Below are 23,525 nucleotides of genomic sequence, written 5' to 3' on the forward strand. Positions count from 1 at the left end.
TACTCTTACCATCTGACCTGAAAGATCACTCACCATACAAACTAATCGGCTTCGTTAAGAAGCTGGGTTCATTTGGTTGAGTTGAATAGGTGTGAGACACAATAAACTCTTGCGGGTTGCGGAGGAGGATCGAATAGACCCACTCACTTTGGACCTAACCTAACCTATATACCACTACATAGTAAAATCATTATGTATTGATAAATGGGGTAACAGAAAATACATGACATTAAAACGGAAAAAGCACAGTAGAATTATTATTTATTGAAATATGGAGCTACAAAAAAACATATGACATTGAAACAGACAAAACTTTCGAAACACTCTAATAGATCACTATTCATGAAATTTGAAAAAAGCCAGCGTTCAAACAAAGAAAATATAACCTTTGCTTTGAAGATTTCCGAAAATCTCATATTCGCAAAAAAAGAATATTAAAACTCAATATATGAGGTAATTATCCATCTAGATGCATAGAAAAACATTAACATAGCTGTTAGAATAAGTCTAAGTCAATCTCTGATGATGCTATGTTGCTTGGAGAAACGCGGTTGAATTATTGTACTTCTATTCTGGTGAAGGTAAAGTATTCTCAATGAATAAATTTCTATTTTTCATTTACGTGAGACGTTTTTTGAAGCTTTCCTGTAAAAGACGGTGAATCGATAATGTCAACATTTGGAAAATGTTAACCTTTCCCATCAATATGTAATTCACTCGATTGTGGTGAATTAGTGTACGTCTCTTGTCACGTGAGTTGAAATGTGTGTTTAGATCATGGATTACCGCCAAAATATTAGTAAACCAATAAGTGTACCACTCAACTTTGTGCGCAAAACTAAAAAAATTGTTGAATTTATGTACCAGTTCAAAATTACAGGAGTTCAAAAATATACAACTTGAATACTATAAAAAATGAAAGACCTTTGATAAACTGAAAATGGCCTCTCCCACAACTTTATTTCGTTCGATCTATGAAATTCGATCTATGAATTGTATTTTCTGGAATTTCTTCATCCATGAAAAAAATATATATAAGTAGTTTTTTCTAGTTACCCACATTCAAATATTAATAAACAATTCAATAGAATTTGAAAAGTTTCAATCATGACCCATATATAATACAACGAAATACCCTAATGAATATATACATATAAATTATGGAATGCTAATAGCTTTCGTATTCTTCACAATTGTTACAATTTGCGATGAAAGTCCATTACAATTATCCATGGTGGGCATATGGTTATGTTCCCCATTCAGCCTTGCAACATTCCCTTGGGTTGTTACCCTTGCTTTGCATCTGGTTTTGTTATATGAAACGCATTTCCAATACGTTCGATCCTGCATCTTGTTGTTGATTTTGTAAACGTAATTGTTTAGAATGATTTTTGGATTGGTTCTCGCTGCACAAAAATATATTATCGCTAAAATAAAAAACATATTCAGTTTATATCATTTATATGAAAACAATGTGAATTTATGAATAAATTAAGGCATTATGGAATGATTCATATTGACCATGCTGGTGCAAATTTTGGTTCGGCATTATTATTCAAAGAAAGTTTTCATTTCGAGTTAAAATTCTAGCCCTTCTCATTGGGATCTAGCAGATTCTTACCGAAAAACAAATAATTTTCCATTACCCATCGGGTATTTGCCAGATGAAGGTTTCGTTTATGTGTTGACAAAATCAGTCGCAGCACAACCTCATCTTGTTTATCTGCACTGCCAAGGAGTAAATTTTCGGTCTCTAGATGATGAATCGATCGATTTCAGCAAGGTATCTGCTGGATCATCATCATCATCATCAAGAAAGTAATCCACTGTCAATCATGCGATCAGCCAGGGAAGTAGATATTACACTATAGTTATTTGACAGATCTTACTGTATCTGTATCTGTATAGTAGGGAGGGTGAGTGTAAGCCCACAGCACTAAGGCCACATGTGATCCATTGTACATCCTCCCGAGGTGGAAGGTGGACAGGTCATTTGGAGACATCTCCTTTATATCGGCAGGTGTAGGCCAAGACTCGCCGAACACACACTCTCTTATTGACGATAACTCCGGGCACTCGCATAGGACATGCCTGACAGTCTCATCTTCCTGTTCTCACATCCTGCATAGAGGTGTGTCCACTAGCCCCATATTATGAAGGAGTTTCCTTAGTCCTTAGTTGACAGTGGCCAGTCAGAAATCCTACTGATAAGCGTAGATTTTTCCTTGTCATCGCCAGATATTTCCTCGGCGCCAGCTTCCGAGGGTCGCCCAGGGTGATCCTGGCAAGATTGCATCCTTTGATTCCATCGTATCTCTTCAGAACTTGAGCATGGGTGTAACATTTGGCTAGTTCCGCAACTGTCGAAGTCATCAGGCCGTAGGTGCTACTGGGTCCTAAAATTCTTAGTCCAACCGCTTGTTGGCTAAAGAGTCGGCAATGCGATTACCTTTACTTCTGTCGTGCCGTTTAACCCACCTCAGGATAATGGTATTATCTACCGAGGCTTTGGCTAAATCTTGGTGACACTCTAGTACTAGCCCTGAGGTAAAACGTTGTCTGTTCAAGGCTAATAGGGCTTGTCTGTTGTCAGTGCAGATTGTTATGTGCAGAAATTCCTTTCCTGGTTGTTTCTTTTGTGGCGATTGGGATACCAGCCAGTTCTGTTTGAACCACGCTGGTATTTTTTCCCATTTCCCACTCAATCCTTAGATCTTACTATGTTGGAACGTTGAGAAAAGTAAATGTTTCGAATTTCATTTCGAAACACTCATTTTCTTAGTACCTACGTACGTGGATTGTTCAAAAAATGGGGTAAATGTTTAAATTTCGCGGGCTTCGTAAATTCTATTAGTGTTCACAGTTTCAGTTGTGTGGCATGTTTAGTTTGTTATGGAGAATCATCGAATCACTATTAGAGAAGTTGCTGAGTATGTCGGCATATCAGTTGGCTCATGCCACGCAATTCTTTCAGAAATTTTGGGTATGAAGCGTGTGGCAGCGAAGCTCAATCCAAAATTGCTGAATTTTGATAGTCGCATGAGCATCGTTTAGGAATTGTTGTCAACAACGTAAACAACGATCCAGATCTGCTTGAAAGATCATAAATGGTGACAAATCATAGGTATGACATGACAGGTATGACATGAATAGCAAAGTCCAATCGTCCCAATGGAAGAGCCCAGGAGAGCCAAAACAAAAAAAAACACGAGCAAATGTCAAGGTTTGGCCCACTGTTTTCTTAGATTATCGTGGCGTAGTGCATGAGGAGTTCTTGCCACATGGTCGTAAGGAGTACTATTTTGTAGTTATACGCCACTTGCGAGAAGAAATGTACTTGCTCACCATAATCATGCCTCAACCACCGTATTCACCAGATCTGGCTTGCTATGACTTTTTCTTGTTCCCAAGATTGAAGAGGACGGCGTTTTGCGAAGATCAAGGTGATTAAAACCGAATTCCTGGGAGAGCTCAAGGACATAACAAAATGTGCATATCGTAACTGCTTCGAGGATTGGAAAAAACACTGGCAGAAGAGTATTATCTGAGGAGGACGGAGGGGGCAAAATTGATGGATAAATACATATTTTTGAGAAAAATGAAAATTCACCTATTTTTTTTTTTCAACAGGGAAGGTACGAATCTCCTTTTAAATTAATTTGTTCAACTGTCATTTTTTTACTGTAGTTGTTTTAATAGGAAGTGGTATTTGTTCAACGTCAACATTGAAATGTATCTCATTTATTAGAAAAATATGTCTAAAGTACTATTCGGTTTTATACAAAATTTTTGACTTGAGACCATTTTTGATTGAAACAGAGGAAATTTTCAACTATTTTATTTTCAGAAATATTGGTTTCCATGCTTTCGTTTCAAATTTCTTGTCTTACAAACACCTGAATGGCATTGTGTATAACGATTTCGTTGTGAAAATTGACTTTGATGGTTTGTTGAATGAATTTGACTATAATCTTCCCAAAATTTAATATATTTATATGAATACCTACAAATTTTTCAAAGTATAACATGATTTTGTATGAAAATAGACTCAGGTAATAAAATTTGTAGAAAAAACCCAACCTCTACCTGATATGTTTCAATTGGTTTCCGGGTTTTGCCGTGGTCTTCTTTGGCTACTATCTCCAAACATTTCAACTGCAACTGCGACAGACATCTTCAGTGGCGTGGTCGAAGTAATCTTGACGTATCAACTGAAACTGAAGATCTCATTTCTGTCATGTCATTCATAGTGCTGATTTTTCGCGTACTTTCTGTAATGGCGGGTTCGCGCGTACTTCCCGCGCGATTTAGGTGACATGTCTTCGTTTTGGCGCCTTTCAATGCTGTGTGTCAGATCTTTAGTATATATGTTCTCTCTTCTTTTCTGTTGAAGTTCTCTTGGTATTTGTGTATTTCTATGGCTCCTAAATATATTTTTGTTCAATAATGATTTGACGTTGCTAGCCTCCCGATATTTTCTAGCTAGCCGGGAGGCTAGCAACGCCGAATCATTATTCAACAAGAATGTATTCAGAAGCCATAGAAAAACACAAACATCAAGAGAACTTCAACAGAAATGAAGAGAGAAAATATCTATCAAAGATATGACACACGGCATTGAATGGTGCCAAAACGAAGCCATGTCATTCAAATCGCGCGAGGAGTACCCGCGAACCCGCCATTACAGAAAGTGCGAGAAAAATCAGCACTATAAATGACATGGCAGAAATGAGAGCTTCAGTTTCAGTTGATACGTCAAGAAGAGTACTTCTACCATGCCACTGAAGATGAATGCCGCAGTTGCAGTTGAAACGTTTTGGATATTGTAACCAACGAAGACCATAGCAAAATCCGGAAACCAACCAAAACACTGACACCTACATTCCTATACTCTACCTAATACTTTGGTAGTGAGAGATCGTTCTTTAGTGCCTCCATTTCTATAAAGAATGTTCCTAGATTTTGAAGCTGTAATTATTTCTCTTCAACGGTTCAGGGCACTGTTCAACTGACACTAGTTTGTAAGGTAACTCTAACGTATCGACGATTTTCTCAGGAGGGTGATTGTGAGGTGTTATGAAGGCCATGTCTTCTTTGACCTTGATTGTTGCTGTACATTTTATCCTGGACATTATACATCTGCCATATGAAGCATTTCTGATTTCGTCCCATTTTCTTTTATAAACATATTCATTTAATATCATTCGTGGCTGTGTATTCCTGTCTAAATCGTAATAAAGTCGATCTGAAACATTGTAAATATACTAAGTGATGAATTATATATTATATTTATTAGAATATTGTATTCTACGATCAGAGTCCACTTGGTGACTTATTACCGAGTACTGTACTGTAATACTGTACTGCAATACCATCTAAGGCACATGTTCATTTTATTCGACTTTGATAAATAAATACATATTCTTTGAGAAAAATGAAAATTTACCTAAATTTTTCAACAGACAACGTATGAATCTCCCTTTTCATCAATTTGTTCAGCTACCATTGCTTTACTGTATTTAGTTTAATAGGGAGTGATATTTGTTCAACTTCAACATTGAAGTGTACCTTATTAACTAGAAAAAAATGTTTAGAGTACTATTCGGTTCATTTTTCTGTGTCAGTGAAAAAGTTAGTGTCAGAGGAAATTTTCAATTGTTATATTTCCAGAAATATCGATTACAATGACTCATGCTTTCCTTCCAAATTTCAAATTTCTTGTCTTACAAACATCTGAATGGCGTTGTGTACAACGATTTCGTTCTGAAAATGGACTTTGGTGGATTTTTAAAATCGAAATGACACCCTTTGATGGTTTGTTGAATAAATTTGACTATAATCTTCCCAAAATATACCAAAATACAATACATTTATATGAATACCTACAAATTTTTCAAAGTATTACATGATGTTAAATGAAAATAGACTCAGGTTATAAAATTTGGAGAAAAAACCCAACCTCTACCAAATATGTTTTAATTGGTGTCCGGGTTATGCCGTGGTCTTCTTTGGTTACAATTTCCAAACGTTTCAACTACAACTACGGCAGTCATCTTCAATGGCGTGGTCGAAGTACTCTTCTTGACGTATCAACTGGAACTGAAGCTCTCATTTCTGCCATGTCATTCATAGTGCTGATTTTTTGCGCACTTTCTGTAATAGTGGGTTCACGCGTGGTTCCTGCGCGATTTGGGTGAGTTGGCTTTGTTTTGGCACCTTTCAAAGCTGTGTGCCAGATCTTTGGTAGATATGTTCTCTCTTCCTTTCTGTTGAAATTCTCTTGGTGTTTGTGTATTTCTGTGACTCCTAAATACATTCTTGTTGAATAATGATTCGACGTTGCTAGCCTTCCGATATTTCTAGTTAGCCGAGAGGCTAGCGGTATATTCAAGCTAATCGAAAGGCTAGCAATATCAAATCATTATTCAACAAGAATGTATTCAGAAATCATAAAAATACACAACAGAAAAGAAGAGAGAGCATATCAACGAAAGATCTGTCACACAGCATTGAAAGGCGCCAAAACGAAGCCATATCATCTAAATCGGGCGGAAAATACGCGCGAACCCGCCATTACAGAAAGTGCGCGAAAAATTTGCAGTATGAATGATATGCAGAAATGAGAGCTTCCGTTTCAGTTGATACGTCAAGAAGAGTACTTCGACCACGCCACTGACTGCCGCAGTTGCAGTCGAAACATTTGGATATTATAACCAAAAAAGACCACGGAGAAACCCGGAAACCAACTAAAATATTGAAGCCAGTAGTGAAAGCCTACATTCCTATACTCTACCTAATACTTTGATAGAAAGAGAAAGTTCCGAGTTCCTCCATTTCTATGAAGATTATTCCTAAATTTTGAAGCTGTAATTATTTCTCTTCAACGGTTCAGGGCACTGTTCAACTGACACTAGTTTGTAAGGTAACTCTAACGTATCGACGATTTTCTCAGGAGGGTGATTGTGAGGTGTTATGAAGGCCATGTCTTCTTTGGCCTTGATTGTTGCTGTACATTTTATCCTGGACATTATACATCTGCCATATGAAGCATTTCTGATTTCGTCCCCTTTTCTTTTATAAACATATTCATTTAATATCATTCGTGGCTGTGTATTCCTGTCTAAATCGTAATAAAGTCGATCTGAAACATTGTGAACATACTACGTGAATGAATTATATATTATATTTATTAGATTATAGTATTTTGCGTTCCAAGTCCAGCAGGTGACTTATTACCGTACGAATATAAACAAGTACTGTAATAACACCTAAAGCACTTATATCGCATGATAGTTCATTTCATTCTGTCTTTATAATATTTCACGAATAAATTAAATTACAAATTTCTGCAGTTTGGCAGCTTGAAATAATAGTACCAATTTTAGTTGGGCAAAATATATACGAAATTATGGTGACAGAACCATTGCCGAATTCATCAATAGCGATCATCTTTGGCCAAAAAATCAAATAAGTATATATTATCATGGTGTATACGAGTATATAAATTTCAACATGTAATAAAAATAACACTTATTGGATGACAAGATTAACAAGATACAAATTTTCATCGAAGGCGGCGTTTATGCGCAAACTTTTTTTCAGATGTTCAACGGATTCATTTTTTTTTTCAATGTAACAAATGTTCAGCAATTGGTGGAATAGTATAGTTAGGTAATTATTCGCTTTTCTCAGTTTAAGTGTATGCACCGACTAATATCTGAGTGGAGTCAGGTGCGGGCCTCATTATTATTAGACAAAAAATTGTATGAGGGGGCGCCAAATGATTCACAACACTATAAAACATACACGTCTCTTAGAGCTGAAACCACCTAATCAAATTGACTCACTCGTCAAACTATATGTTAGTTCAAATAGAAGAAATATGTGAATGGTGTAAATATATAAATTGATGGATGTAGCCGTTAGGTAGGAAATCATAATGAAGAAAAGAGAAATGAAACTTTCTATGTTTTTTACCACTTTTATTTGTAATTAACGTTACTGCAGTTTCGTCCTAGGCGGACATTTTTAAACTCATACAATAAACTAACAATTATTCATTACATTAGCCATTATATACCACCCCTGTAGGTACTACAGGGGTAATTTTTTACAGCTATTGTTGATAAATTTATTATAAACAAATACATTGTTTATAAGCAATTCGAAATTTTTTTTTGCATTATGTTAGTTGAAAAAAATCATGATTTTTAGAAAAAAAATGGTTTCTTAAAAAAATTTCTTTTTTGCTAAAAAATCATTTGTTACTTAACAATCGTTTTTTGCAACTAAATATTAAAATTGAGGAACCGTTTTTTTTAATTCTTTAAGGTTTTGAAAAAACTTTTTTTTAATTCTTTTTTTAATTGTTTGTTAAAAAAAAATTCTTATAAACAAATTCTTATTTTTCAATACTTTGTTCTATAATGAAAGTAACTATGTTTTTTTTAATATCACAATATTAAAAGTTTTATAAAAAATAGAATAAATTAAAGAAAGAAACACATAGTTACTTTTATTATAGAACAAAGTATTGCAAAAAATTAAAAAAAAAATTGTTTATAACAATTGTTTTTAAATAAACAATTGAAAAAAGAATAAAAAATAAGTTTTCTCAAAACCTTAAAGAACAATAGAATTTATGATGAAAAAAAACGGTTCCTTAATTTTAATATTTAGTTGCAAAAAACGATTGTTGATCAACAAACGCATTTTTTAGCAACAAAGAAATTTTTTTGAGAAACCATTTTTTTCTAAAAATCATGATTTTTTTCCATTAACATAATGCAAAGAAAAATTTCGAATTGCTTATAAATAATGTATTTGTTTATGATAAATTTATTAACAATAGCTGTAAAAAATTAAAAAAAAATATTATTAAGTAGTTTTTAGCCATGAGACATTGAAACAATAAAAAATTTTAAAAAAATTTGTAATGTATTTTTTATAAAATTATAATTTTCAACTGTTAATAAAAAATAGAAAATATCAATTTTTTTATTTTGGCAACGGTAATCTATTTTTTTGCCTATTGAGGATAACTTCACCAAAGGAAAAAAATGCCAGGGTTTTAGTTTAATGATTATAGGGATTTTTATATTATCTTTCAATTCAGAAAAAGTTATTAATTAACAAATTTATAATTAACGTTAAAATTGGGATAAAAATTTTTTGACTGCGGATTATTGTTTATTGATATATGCCAATATAACATGAATTTTTTCATTCCTTAACATTTACATGTAATATGTTTAAATAATTTTTTTGTTTTTATGTCAGAGTGACGAAAGGCGCGCGGAAGCCAGACTACCCGCTTTTGGCTCTATTTTCAGGGCTCTGTAAAAATTATAAATAATCTAGATACAGTTTCGGGAATCGAGACTTTTTTCATGCAAATTCATTGATCTTTTCAAATCTTTTTTCAAATTTCCAAAATTTTTAAAATTTTCCGAGATATTAAGAAAAAACTAAAGCCCAAATTTTTTTTTCACTTAATTGTTTATAACTTTTGTAATTTTTATCGGCGCGTTTTCGGACTTTTCCTTAAACTTTCTAGGCAAAAATACGAATCGAATGACACCTTGGTCGTAATTTTTGGACAGGGCTGAAAAATGTCACCAAAAAGAGCTAAATCGAGTACATGTGAACCAGACTATTATGTGTTCTATTTTTGTGACGTCGGGTTTGATCTTCAAGAATTGGTATTTGAGAATTGGTTTTTATGGACTTAGCTGAAAAATATCCTGAAACCTTCTTGAAGTTGATTCATTTCACGCCAGAGGTTCTTATCAAGTGATTAATTGTTGATTCTAGTTAAAAATTGGTTCTGATAGACAATTACTTGATAATTTGATTATCGCATGTAGTTCATGTTGAGTGACAACGATTCTTTTCCAGATAATAGAGTTCAATGGAAGTATATTCAGTGATATTGGGAATATATATATATATATATATATATATATATATATATATATATATATATATATATATATACTACTAATATACTACTAATATACCGATTTGGAATCAGTTTGTCATAAAAAAAAAAATTCATCGAAAGTTTCATTATTGAAATTTATTAACAGTGGAAAGTTGTAGAATGAAACGTTCATAAAAATGATTTCTGAAAAAATATACATGTACGAGACATAAGTTTTGAGGAATAGTTAACCCTAAAAGTAAATCTGTACATCGTCCAACAAAAGATGAGTCTTACATGCTGCTGGCACGAAAATGGCGACGGCCGAGCGATGGCGAGGAAACGCGTCGGCGGAACGGTGGCGATACACACAACAACATCGTGCCTACGCGAGATATTTCTCTTCATCGCCCGGCTCCGCGCAGTCACCATCGCTTGGCCGTCGCGATCCTCGTGCCCGCAGCCTTTAATCAAATTGCGTGCCTTCGAGTTACATGGTCCGCTATGAGTTTTGTTTTCATTTTATTGAAAGATGTTTATTTGAACACCGGAATTAGAATTTCAACATAATTTCATTATTTCGTTGATCAAGATTTTTCTCAAAATGTATATCCCATAAATATGTAAGATCAAGTAATCTTATGGTTGGAATTAAAGGTAGATTGATTACTTGGGGTATCATCTACGCCATATTACTTCGAGGTACCTTGGACTGTTACTATTTTGCAGGGTAGTTTAGTTAAATCTGTTATTTCTGGTTGATGATTATGTCCCTTGAAGCTTAGCCTCACTAAGCTCCCTGTGGTCTTCAGTCTCGCAGGACATTTTGTTTTGTAATAACTAACACATTTCCAATAGGTTTCTTTATCTGATGTCCTCAAATTTATTTCGTATTTATAGTTGTTCAAGATTACTTTGGAATTTCTCCTCCCTGTTGGTTCAAAGTATATGATACCTGAAAACAAAGTTGACTATGAATTTGCTTCCATCACACACAGACACCTTTGGAAGAGTGAAAGTATTTGTTAAATCTGGTAATTTTAGGTTATAACGCCTACGAAGGTAAAGCATATTAATACAATGATTACAATGATTGGAATGTGAAAATTGAAGATTGAAGGTCTTTATTATTTTCATACAAAAAATGAAGGAGACATACGTTAAAACGAAGTTCAATTTAGATGATGAAAAATCACCTCAAAAATAAATCGCAAGATACTATGAAAAAATCAATTCTACCTATTTATATAGGTGTACACATTGTTAGCTTATTATTGTACCACAAAGAGATAGCTTACCTTTATCCGATATGTCTTATAATGATAATAATTAATTGGAACAAGGTTTCAGTTTGTGAAATTCTTCTATTATTTATATTCTTTCAGCAATCATGGTATGAAATTCTGTATCTCCTATGAATGCCGAAGATATAACGTAAACAGAAGTTTGTTTGAAGTGGCTGACGATGTTTCGTAGTCTAATCAACAAGTTCAAAAACATGAAAAATAGAGATAAAGGTTCTAAAAATATGAGCGATAGCTCATTCGATTCGGAATCACCTCTAGAAAAATTTTTTTGAAGGATTTTGGTGCAGGTAAAAAATTGCAATTGTTATTAACAAAACAAGATTAAAAAAAAAGTTATTTAGTTTTTCGTTAACGAATCATCGTTAACTCGACTATCAATGGAATTGTATACACTACTTCTGGAGTTTTTGAGGTCGAAATCAATGAAACTACACTTACTACAGTTGTTCATCAAACAATGGTGAGTCTGTACTTTCTCATTTGCATTATTCAACTGTGATGTGGCTGTGTATTATCAGCGAACTAATGCATACTACAAAACTGGATATATTTGATGAGTTTCGATGTATAGATCACTGTTGTTCATAAAAGCAACCTTCTACCTGGAAACACTTTTGTTTCATACACAAATTGGTAAGAGAAACGAATTCATCGATTTCGTTGTTATTGAAATTATTTTTCTCTAGTAGTTCCCTGATGTATTGCAAGGTCTGTAGAATTGGGACGCTAGGAAATAATGAACTAACATCAAAAGAAACCAAAATCTCACCTTCTTGCAGAACCATGTTTTTTGTATGTTGTATGAACTCTAAAGAGTTTTTTATACTAAAACCTGGTTCCGCAATAGACAAGGTTTCAAATTCCTTATAGTGCGCCACTTCGCTATTTCTCGTTGTTTATTGAATGCTTCCGTTTATCTGTTATAATGTTCTTAGAGATTTGATTCCTGACCTTTTCTCGAACTAGTCCCTTCGAGGAATCGGGCATATATTGAATCGAACTTTCAACACTAGCAACGTTATCCTCAAGAACTTTCTCGAACTTTTTGTTATAATCTACTGTTATATGATAGATATTGTAGAATAGTTTGATGTACTAAATAGAATTTATTATGAAAACTCTATAATCAGTGTCATGAATATTGTTATAAATTTTCATTAAGTAACGGGTCAGAGTATTCATAATTTGAAACTAGCTTCATCATTATTATATATTCATATATCTCCAACAAGGTTTTTACACGATTTTTTGAACTGTTATTCTCTAGAAGCGTCTCACAGTCTCTTTTTATAAAATTTCGGGATTTGAAGCCTAGAGCATAGGCATTTTTCGGTGCTGAATATTTTCTTGTTCAACTTTTCTCTGTTGCCTTCTGTTCAATTGGGATTTCGAAAAGAGCAAAGCTGTACAACCGCTCTTCTACATTCTACATATTGGGGATGACGTAATGAAAGCAAGAGATAAAAACAAATGTGGTAGTACTCCTAGATTTCAGTCGGGCGTTTGATACTAATAATCATGATCTTTTGTTCAGTATTTTGAATTATAATGGTTTTTCTGACGGACTAGACAGCAACTGGTTAATACAGAGGAATGCAGCTCAGATATCTTGTATCTCAAATCAGGAGTGCCTCAAAAATCCATACTCGGCACTTCATTGTTCTCTATATATACTTCACACTTACTACAGGCCCTTCACACTTGTCAGGTGCATTTATACGCTGATGATACTCAAACACAACTTTCCGGCGAAAATGGCAGACAATACTTGTGACATTGTCAATGCAAATATAAACAGATTTGTTGAACTATCAACGGACCAGTGTTCATTTATAAACCCTAGTAAATCGAATATAATGACCTTTGGTCTAAGAATTCACCGTTCCATAGTGATTAACTATGTCAAAATCTGCATTCGAAATGAACCATTTGTTTGTGTAGCAGAAAACCTTGGTGTTTTGATGGATGTAGATCTGAGATTTGAAAAATTCATGAATGAACTTTTACAACATGCCTACTCTGCATTGGAAATCATTTATGGTAACCGACATATTTTGTCTCATCATGTGAAGAAGTCCTTATGTGAATATTTGGTGCTTTCAACTACGTGCATGTTCTTTATGGCCAATGATTAACCACTCAATACAAAAAAGATTCAAAAAATTCAAAACTAGTGCCTTAAGTTGATTTCTGGTATTGGTCGGCGACAAAGGATCTCATATACCTTTCGAAAAATTAGGTGATTGAACCTGGAGAAAAGAAGGTTATTTCACACTGTATGTTTTTTCCATAAAATAATTGTTACAAAAAAACTTTCATATCTTTATAGGAAAATTACATATCGTACAAACATTCACAACTTGAATATTCGACATAAAAATATGCTTGCAATGCCAAAGTGTTCAGGCGGTCTTTTAGGTACCAAATTCGACAAAAGTTTCATTCTATCACCAACTCTCTCGAACAATTAAATTTTACAAAGTTCAAAACTAAATATAAAAAATATATGATATCTTGTAAGGAATAGGTGAACTAAACTCTTTAGCTAAGGTAGTTGTTCGTATTTATATTATATTATCATTACCTATATACAGTGTCATCCCCAAAGTATGCACCATATGGGAAACTTATTTATTAAGGGTTTATCGCAAAAAGTTATTCTTGATAAAAGGTTTAGATGCATCCCCTAAAACTAAACATGCACCAACAAAATATAGTAAATCACATGTAATATACGAGGAGCCTTCAAATATTTGATTTTGAGACAAGAGTATAAAGTACACTTATTTTGAAAAATCCATTTTTTTTTAATGGGAACTACGAAAATAAAAATTTGCAAAAACGATAAATAGACAGCATCCTGTATACGACGGTTTATTTTGAGAGCCTGCAATATTACAAATAACACAACTATGGTGTTAACCACGGTCAATTTTTTTGAAAAGTAAAATCATCAGTTTTTGGTGCGAAATTATTTTAATTTTTTGTTAACACTGAAAATTACACAAAATTATACTGCATTGTAACAAGAACTTAATATTCAATAATATCAAATCACAAAACATCAAAATAAAATAGGTATTTTGGAACAAACTCATTGACTTTCTGGAGATTATTTTGGAGAATAATTTTGGACAAGAAAATCTCCAGAAATCAATGAGTTTGTTCCGAAATATCCATTTTATTGTGATGTTTTGTGATTTGATATCATTGGATATTAAGTTCTTGTTACAATACAGTATAATTTTGAGTAATTTTTGGATTTAACAAAAAATAAAAATAACTTTGCACTGAACACTTTGAAAATTGTTTCACTCTTCAAAAATATTGACCGTGGTTAACAGCACAGTTGTGCAATTCGTAATATTACAGGCTTTTAAGATAAACCATCGTATACAGGATGCTGTCTCTTTATCGTTTTAGCAAATTTTTTTTGGTAATCCCCATTTAAAAAAAAATGGGTTAAAAATAAAACTTGGCTTAGACGGCCATTACTCGAAATCTAGATTTTTCAAAGTATTAGTACTTTAACTCTTGTCTCAAAATCAAATATTTGAAGGCTCCTCGTACATTACGTGTATTGTACTATATTTTGTTGGTGCGTGTTCAGTTTTAGGGGATGCACAAACTTTTATCAGGACTAACATTTCGTCGAAAAACCTAAATGGTGCATACTTTGGGGATGACACTGTATAACAATTACAGTTTTCTTTTTGTTTTTTTCTTTATTTTGTTTTTTTTTCAGGGTGATTCAAAAGTACTTTGACAAACTTCAGGAGGTGTTTTCTCACAATATTCTAATATGAATTGTCCAAATAAATAAATGTCCAGAAACGCTTCGTTTCCAAGATACAGGATGTTGAAGTTTTATTTTTATTTTCCTTTTTTTCAAATAACTTTTGAAATACTGAACTTAATTAAACGAAACTTGTTAATAGGAGGTTTTTGAGGTGTCGAATTCAAACCTGATGTTCTTATTGCTCTTACTCGTAGGGGGCGCCACCCTAAAGATTCATAACTTTTTTGGGCGTACTTCTAGCACATTTTTCAGTTGAAAAATTGATTCCTTTATCATATCTACGTAAATAAGCTACCCTTGTTACTAGTCGCTGTAAGCAACCGTTTTCTAAATATTTGGACTTAAAAACTTCAAGTCGATTATTTGATAATCGATGCATGTTGAAGTTATTACGAATATTTTTCTTTTTCCACAAGAATCCTTTGGAAATGGATTTGACGTTTTACTCATTTGAAGAGGCCATTACTGTTGGGTACGTTCCTTTATGACATCCTTAAGCGAAATAGTTATTTTTGTATCAAGGGTGCATAATCAGTATTTGTTTTAATAAAATTTGCAAGAAATGTCAACATTTTATTTCAGGAAATTTTGAATATGTAGAATAAACTAAAATAAACGAAACTAAATTGTATTCAAATAAATTGTTGGAAGTGTCCATCTTCAGCGAAGATACAAGCAGTCAGTCGTCTACTCATTGAATCTGGTACCCGCTCAAAAATTATAGGTGTGTTTCTTATTGTTTCACAGGCGTCTACTATTCGGTTTCTTAGATCTTCCTCGTTCACTACTAGAGTCTTATAAACTAGTGACTTCAAATGTCCCCAAAAATAAAAATCTATCAAGTTTAGATCTGGGGACCTTGGTGCCCAGGCCTGGTTAGGTTCTTCTACACCCCTACCGATCCATCGATTTGGAAAGACTGTGTTAAGGAATTCCCTGGCTACAACGCTAAAATGGGCCGGAGCCCCATCATGCATAAACCACATGCGGATACGAATTTCTAATGGTACATTCTGAAGTAGTCCCGGCAATTCATTTTCTAAAAAGTGTCTGTAAGTTGCGTCATTCAGTAGGAGCGGAAGAAAGAAAGGACCTATCAAGTAATTATCAATTATTGCCGCATACATTTACAGAAAATTGATACTGATAATGCCTTTCACTAACTGCGTGCGGATTTTCGAGAGCCCAAACATGGTTGTTATGAAAGTTTGTGATGGCATTTCGGGAGAAGTTTGCCTCGTCCGTGAAGAGTACATATCTTAAATATTGAGGATTTCCAGCCAATTTTCTCAAAAACCATTGACACATAGTAATGCGTTGGGGAAAGTCTCGTGGCAAAAGAGCTTGTACCCTTTGAATATGGTATGGATAAAACTGTTGATCGTGGATAATTCTCCAAACTGTGGACTGAGTAGAATTGACAGCTTCAGCAATTACTCTTGTGCTTATTTCTGGATTCTCCTCGAGAGCGTTCAAAACAGCTTCTTCCAATTCTGGGGTTCGGACTGCTCGTGGTCTTCCAATAATATCAGCTGCCCTCTTAAAGCTACCTGTTTCTGCCAAACGACGGTGGAGACTAGTAAATGTTGGAGCTGAAGGCAGTACTCGATTAGGAAATCGCTCCTGGTAAATACGTCTTGCTTCGCGCGCATTGTCATCCGCAAGGCCATAAACGAAATGCATATCGGCTAAATGAGCATTATTGTTTAAATAATCCATTTTTTCAAAATGAGTGTTTTCTACTTCTACTTACAGAAACTTCAACAAAACGTCTAACTGTCACAAAATATGTAATTACCAAAACTACTCACAAACGTCAAATTTATTTTTAAAGCATTCTTGTGAAAAATGCAAAATATTCGTAATAACTTCAACATGCATCGATCATCAAATAATCGACTTGAAGTTTTCAAGTCCAAATATTTAGAAAACGGTTGCTTACAGCGACTAGTACCAAGGTTAGCTTATTTACGTAGATATGAGAGAGAAATCGATTATTTTACAGAAAAATGTGCTAGAAGTACGCCCAAAAAAGTTATGAATCTTTAAAAAAGAAAAAGACGTGTAGGTGGCGCCCCCTACGAGTAAGAGCAATAAGAACATCAGGTTCGAATTCGACACCTCAAAAACCTCCTATTACCAAGTTTCGTTCAATTAAGTTCAGTATTTCAAAAGTTATTTGAAAAAAACGAAAATAAAAATAAAACTTCAACATCCTGTATCTTAGAAACGAAGCGTTTCCGGACATTTATTCATTTGGACAATTCATATAAGAATATTGTGAGGAATCACCTCCTGAAGTTTGTCAAAGTACTTTTGAATCACCCTGTATAAGTTATGTTGAGTTTTCTTTGTTTATGAAATAATAAAGATGATATTATTATTATATACTTACGAACATAGCCGTAATTATTTTTAATACTCACATCTAGTCAGTTAAAAATTATGTTTAAGATGAAAATTAAAGTAACATGCGTTAAGTTGAAATGATGTGTACTCGTTTCATAGTATCAGTTATTACACATAGTGTATTCACAGCATAGTAGAAGTTGATTGTTTCAAGGAATTTAATCACCGAAAACATCAAACAGTAGATACCCGTGGAACCCTTACTCACATCCCAGAATCTTATTCTAAAGCTCTAGTTAAGTAAAGTCAACGACATTGTTCTGAATTCTCTATAAAATAATGATAACCAAACAATATAGCCATTGACAGGGATGAGGTTTGTGAACAAGTGAGGTCATGTATTTTTATTTCTGTTTATTGTTACATGACTTGAGAATGATTCAGTCATATTTTTATTCATTAAATAAAACTCAAAATCCTGAAATTAGAAAAATATTCACGTAGAAATTGTATTTCTCTATGAATACAGACAACTTTTCCATACTTCTCACCGTTCCACAGGTCCTTCCAAAATATAGTTTCTCAAAATCACAGTAATAATTTTCCAATACAAAAAAGTACATACTGCTTTTTAAAATCCAGCTCTTGTCCGGCCACGCTATAAACATTCTCTTCTATTCTAATTGAACGGTTGGACCCTGAGGATAATTTTTCACCAATCTTATAAAAAAGTTTCGTATTTGTTTCCAAAAGTTTTATTTTTCTAATAATTCCCTTAAAAGTCTACGAATTATCAGTTAAGTAAGTTAGATAATTTTTCGAGAATGCCAATTGCTAACTCTGGACATCTTAAATAATGTACGGAACGCTTCTGAGAGTAGACTGTATTATTTATTGTATGGAACTAAGTGGAGGTCATTTTAAAAAATTTATCCGTTGATTTTGTTTCCACTAATTTGTTGTTGACTTACTCATTAGAATGAACGCCAGCGAATTTTCTGTTTTTTCTTAAATAAAACGTTCAACATTCAATTTCTCAATAACGAATGAACCAATTAAAAAAAAATACAGAGGTAATAGAGGGACCAATTACCTTTCGAATGATGTATCACTCAACACCCCACACCATTAAAAAAAGTAGGGGGGGTAGTTGCTGACCGCAGGGGGGTGAAGTTTCGGGTATGATTTTCATATCAGAATTAGTCCCCCTAGAAATAAAAAGTGTCCTTCAAAATTTTCGATTACACGTCCGTTTCTGACTTATATAACCAGCATATAACAACCGTATATAACCAGCAGTAACCAGCAGTAGTAGGGGGAACAAAGAAACTAATATTATTACAGAAAAAATAAATATAATAAACTATTTTACGAAAATTTTTTATGAATGGTAACAAATTTGAATGGTAAGCTATTCAGATCTTCCGTGAGGAGGTCGAGTTCATGGTTATGAATGTCAGTTACGATCGCCATATTTTGTTTGGTAGTTACTCTTGCTTTGCACTTAGTCTGGCGGTACCGAGTACACATCCATATGGATTTGTCAGCGAGTTTCTTATCTAAGCCGAAGGATTGTCTATTGAGGATGATGTAAAAGGATCCCTTGCGTTTGCCTTCCTTGAAATATATTTTACCTAAAAAAATGTATCATTTGGATTGTTAATGTTGTGATTTTTAATATTCAAGAACAAGCAGACACTTTGAATTTTTGGAGGTTATATTTCTGGGGGGATTAGTTTTTGAGAAAAAAACTTTGTAGCATTCACTTTTTCATCTTTATACTAAAAACTGAAGGAAGTAATTGAGTACGAAATAAACTTTTCATCATGATGTTGTGGGTCATACAAATACGTTAATTTTATATAAAAAATTGGATGAAGTTTTCCATATATAAATATGGAGAAGTGAAAGCCAAAAACTTTTTCCCAAGTAGTATGAATTGCATAATGAGAAATAATTGTTATTGATAGTATTTTCTATGGATTAGTGAGGGGTAGGTTATCTATCATCAAAAAAGTGAAAATGAGAACTGTAGATATCCAGAAACGAAGTCACGATTGTTCAAAATAAAATTTAAAATGGGTAGAATTACTCTTGAATAACACTGAGAAAATGAACATTAACTGAAATTGTAATGTGTTTTTGTATTCTTTCAGCAAGCATGTATTTCAGCTAAATTTGTCTATAACTGAATATTCGACGAAGCTCAATAATCCCAGAGTTGAGATTTTTTTTATACTTCAATGACAGATTAAGTATTTTCTCGAATACTATTATATATGGGATGTTAGATGGAGTCATTCAATTCGAATATATCGAGAGTTGAATGATATTCAATTGGTATAATATGACAATTAGTATTTCCAAATCACTGAACAAAATTGCAGAATAAAATTCTTGTTGATACGAGATCTGATGTAAAAAAATAGTCTGGTTCACTATTCTCTTGGCTAATACTACGGATATCGAATTAAATCTCCTAACTCACTTGCAAGGTTCTCTCGATCATTATCAGCAGAATAATAGAATATAGTATTTCAACGAGTGGGAATCTGGGTTCAACCTAAGAGACCTATACACTCATGACAGGACTGTTTGAGATTTTGTTTGAGGCACCAATTGATATTTATAATTTGTTTATCAACAGATGTATAACGAATGAATTTATTGCATCTTATCTTTCGCCATCTATGGAATCGACAGAAGATTCAATCCACCAATATCAAAGAGGTGAAGCTATCCACAGTGGTTCGTTGCAAAGCCAAGCTTCAACATCGACCACCGAACAATGTTCGCCATCTGTATATTTGCAGCTTCCAATAGATGAGACCAGTTGAGCAAACAAAGTGTTGTTTTGGTTGGTTTCTGATTTTTGCCGTGGTCTTCTTTGGTTACAATCTCCAAACGTTTCAACTGCAACTGCTGTAGCCATCTTCAGTGGCAAACCCAAGGCACTGTTTATCTGTCATACATAGAAGGTGTTTCCAACCGAATCGGGAAAATTGTACATTGTACGAATCGGAGAGAATTAACACCGTCTTCAAACCAACAAAAAAAAAATCGGAATATCTGAGATCAGCAAAAGACAGCAGATATCCATTCAAATCAGCGGGAGTTTACAGAATTTCTTGTAACTGCGGTAAGATTTATGTCGGTCAGACGAGCCTAGTTGAGCACAAGCGGAGTTGCCGATTGGGACAGACAGTGGCGGATTTACCAGCAGGCTGAGTAGGTTTGAGCCTCGGGTGGCGGATTTTAGGGGGCGGCAAATTTGTCTTAGAAAAATAAAAAATAAATAAATTCCTAATTGTTATTAGATTTCACCACTTAACTGAACTTGTTAAAGTGGGAAATTTGACGTTTGTCAATCTGCTAGTACTTTTTTTTATACTACGTATTTGTGTAGGTGCGGGAACGAATGACAATCATTCGCTAAGAGTATCTGTCGTCCAAAATCGCTAGTGTGTGCAACGCGGTGTGTGTGCAACTAGCATTAACGCTAGTTGCACACACACCGATTTTGGACGGCCAGTATAAAGTCGGCCGATATTTTAATGTTAGCCGGTGCTTGTACACTCACCGGATTTTTATCGGTCAAACAATCAGTTGCTTTGTTGTCGTAATCAGCACGCACTACCAAAACGAAGTTAATGCGTAGTAACTACAATTTCACCGAGCATTCGAGACTGGAATGGTCGGTAAAAAACCAGTGAGTATGCAAGAGTGTATTTAGTCATGTACGCCACTACTTCTCGGTACTGCCGGCGATACAGAGGCAGTGGACGGCTGCTCACCGGTATTTTACCGGTGACGATCACCGGTCGGCGTGTGTGCCAGGTCCCGTTCCCACATGTGGTTCACTATTGGAATTTGGACGACCGCCATTAAAGAAAGTGCACGGAAAGTGAAGATGACTGCCGCAGTTGCAGCCGATACATTTGAAGATTGTAAAGAAAGACCACTTATGTGTGATGGATGACTTGTTTATTTTGTGGTAATTCATGATGACCTTAATGAAATGAATAAAAACAATTTTGTCTAATTACCAATAGTTAATTTTATTTATTAGACCGGTATCGAGTTTAACCCCATTATCAAGTATGACACTGAAATGTGAAATTTGAAAACTTGGTTATATCGGGAGTTTTTAGGTAAGATGAAAGTGCCAACTTTAAAATTAAACTTATAAATTCAAGAGTGAAGACCTACATAAATCGAGATGCTTGTTAAGGTGTATATATTTCTGGTTTTTAATTGATTTGGTAAGTTCCATGGCTTCCAACAAATTCTTTTATTCCCTTTATTACATATGTGTAGGATTTCAAGGTCATCTTCACTTATGTTGTGTTTGGATTCTTGAAGATGTTCATACATCGAAGATTTTTTGTCCAAACAAACGTGTTCACGGAGCTTCACGTCAAAATTTCCACCGGTTTGGCCTGTATGTACTGCAGAGTATTCGCCACAGTATATTCTATATATACCTGATTTTTTCTAATTCTATCTCGTTCGAGTTACATTGAACAGAGTTCTGCCTAAATTATTATTACTTATGAAAGCTGTTGATATTTTGTTGATACAAAATATCAACGAGAGATCGTAATTTTGCTTTGGTATTGGGAAAGTGTTTTCATTAGAACATAATGTTTGTCAAAGTTGAAAACGTTTTACGGCAATATATCACACGAATACGATATTTAAATCATATCTTCAAGATAAGAATGATTTTGTTTTCCAATGAAAACTCCTGCGCTTTCTACTACGAAAGATTTCGTTTATATTTTCGATATTTTGTTACACTGATAAAGAGGTGAACTGAATCTTCAATAATAACAAACACTCACTTTTAGTGATTTTTATCAATTTTTTCTAATGATTTGTACATCTTGAAATGCCAATTTTCCCATATTAGTGTTCTTCACATTTGGATGGTGGTTATGGCTTTTTGAAATTATAGCCGTATTTCCAGTGGTAGTAACTTTGGCTGTGCACCTAGTTTTTCGGTATGATAAGCAAAGCCAGAAAGTTTTATTATATAGTCTTTTATTGAGTCCATATACATTTCCATCGAAAACAAGCTGGGGATAATTTTTCTGGGATAATTCAAAGTATATTCTTCCTGAAAGTATAACAGATTTCAATAATGTCTTTTCATTGAACTAATTTTCAGCAAAAACAATATTTTTATTAGTCTATTAGTCTATGCTTGAAGACTGGCAGTAAACAAATCTAAAGAAATGAACTTCAAACGTTCAAGCCAGTCTCGAATATACTTACACAGTAGGTTGAATGGACTAACGCCTATCAGAAAACAACTACTCCGCTGGCTAATACCACGAAGGGCGTTTGATTATATCCAACAGGCGTCAGTGCAGGAATCTTCACAGAAAATTTCCTCCATATGCAATTGGCAATACAAAACTGGAGGTCGACTCTTTCAGTTGTATTGCCAATTGCATATGCAGGAAATTTTCTGTGAAGATTCCTGCACTGACGCCTGTCGGATATAATCCAACGCACTTCGTGGTATTAGCCAGGGGAGCAGTTGTTTTATGATAGGCATCAGTCCATTCAACCTATTGTGTAGGTATATTCGAGACTGGCTTGAACGTTTAAAGTTCATTTCTTTAGAAAAACAATATTGGTTATCTTAAATATAAAAAAGTATGTAGGCATTCACGGCTAGCGTCAATGTTTTGATTGGTTTCCCGGTTTTGTCGTGGTCTTTTTTGGTTACAATCTCCAAACGTTTCAACTGCAACTGCGGATGTCATCTTCAGTGGCATGGTCGTACCCTTCTTGAGGTATCAAATGAAACTGATTCAATTCTGCCAATTCTTATTGAATAATGATTCGACGTTTCTAGCCTCTTCAGTTTCAGTTGATACGTCAAGAAGAGTACTTCGACCACGCCACTGAAGATGACTACCGCAGTAGCAGTTGAAACATTTGGAAATTGTAACCAAAGAAGAACACATCAAAAACCCGAAACCAACCAAAATAAAGTATATTTTCTGTTGTTTGAAAAAATTATTATGGTCTCAAGTCAATAGGCTTTTTCATTACAATTTTTTCTGTGCGCATGCGTCAAAAGCAGTTATGTTTTTCGTTCTGTTCCTTCTGAACAAACATGTTAAAATACATGAGT

At 34.1% G+C, this 23,525-nt stretch overlaps 1 protein-coding gene and 1 long non-coding RNA gene across 25 annotated transcripts in view; both read right to left on the reverse strand.

Annotated features, from left to right (window-relative positions):
• Positions 1-23,525, reverse strand: part of LOC111504582 (uncharacterized) — a 377,607-nt gene that overhangs the window by 145,863 nt on the left and 208,219 nt on the right. The window contains exon 4 of one of the 24 annotated variants that reach the window (XM_023159196.2): positions 238-1,427. The exons of 19 other annotated variants lie outside the window; for them this stretch is intronic. In XM_023159196.2, coding sequence (XP_023014964.1) covers positions 1,159-1,427 — 269 coding nt within the window. In that variant the 3' untranslated portion in view covers positions 238-1,158. Of the gene's footprint in view, positions 1-237; positions 1,428-6,836; positions 7,142-10,059; positions 10,878-18,712; positions 19,012-22,219; positions 22,497-23,525 lie in introns of those variants that run through there. 4 more of the 24 variants (XM_074182057.1, XM_074182059.1, XM_023159198.2 and 1 more) reach the window with 4 other exon arrangements.
• LOC141485484 (uncharacterized) lies at positions 3,971-4,433 on the reverse strand. The gene is made up of 2 exons (XR_012467235.1): positions 4,269-4,433; positions 3,971-4,217 (listed from the first exon to the last, which is right to left on the reverse strand). It is a non-coding gene; the product is annotated as an uncharacterized lncRNA (long non-coding RNA).

The sequence above is a fragment of the Leptinotarsa decemlineata genome, unplaced genomic scaffold (genome assembly GCF_025532065.1).
Source record: "Leptinotarsa decemlineata unplaced genomic scaffold, Ldec_3_MD MMD2_tig00026328_RagTag_RagTag, whole genome shotgun sequence".
In the NCBI taxonomy this organism is placed as follows: domain Eukaryota; kingdom Metazoa; phylum Arthropoda; class Insecta; order Coleoptera; family Chrysomelidae; genus Leptinotarsa; species Leptinotarsa decemlineata.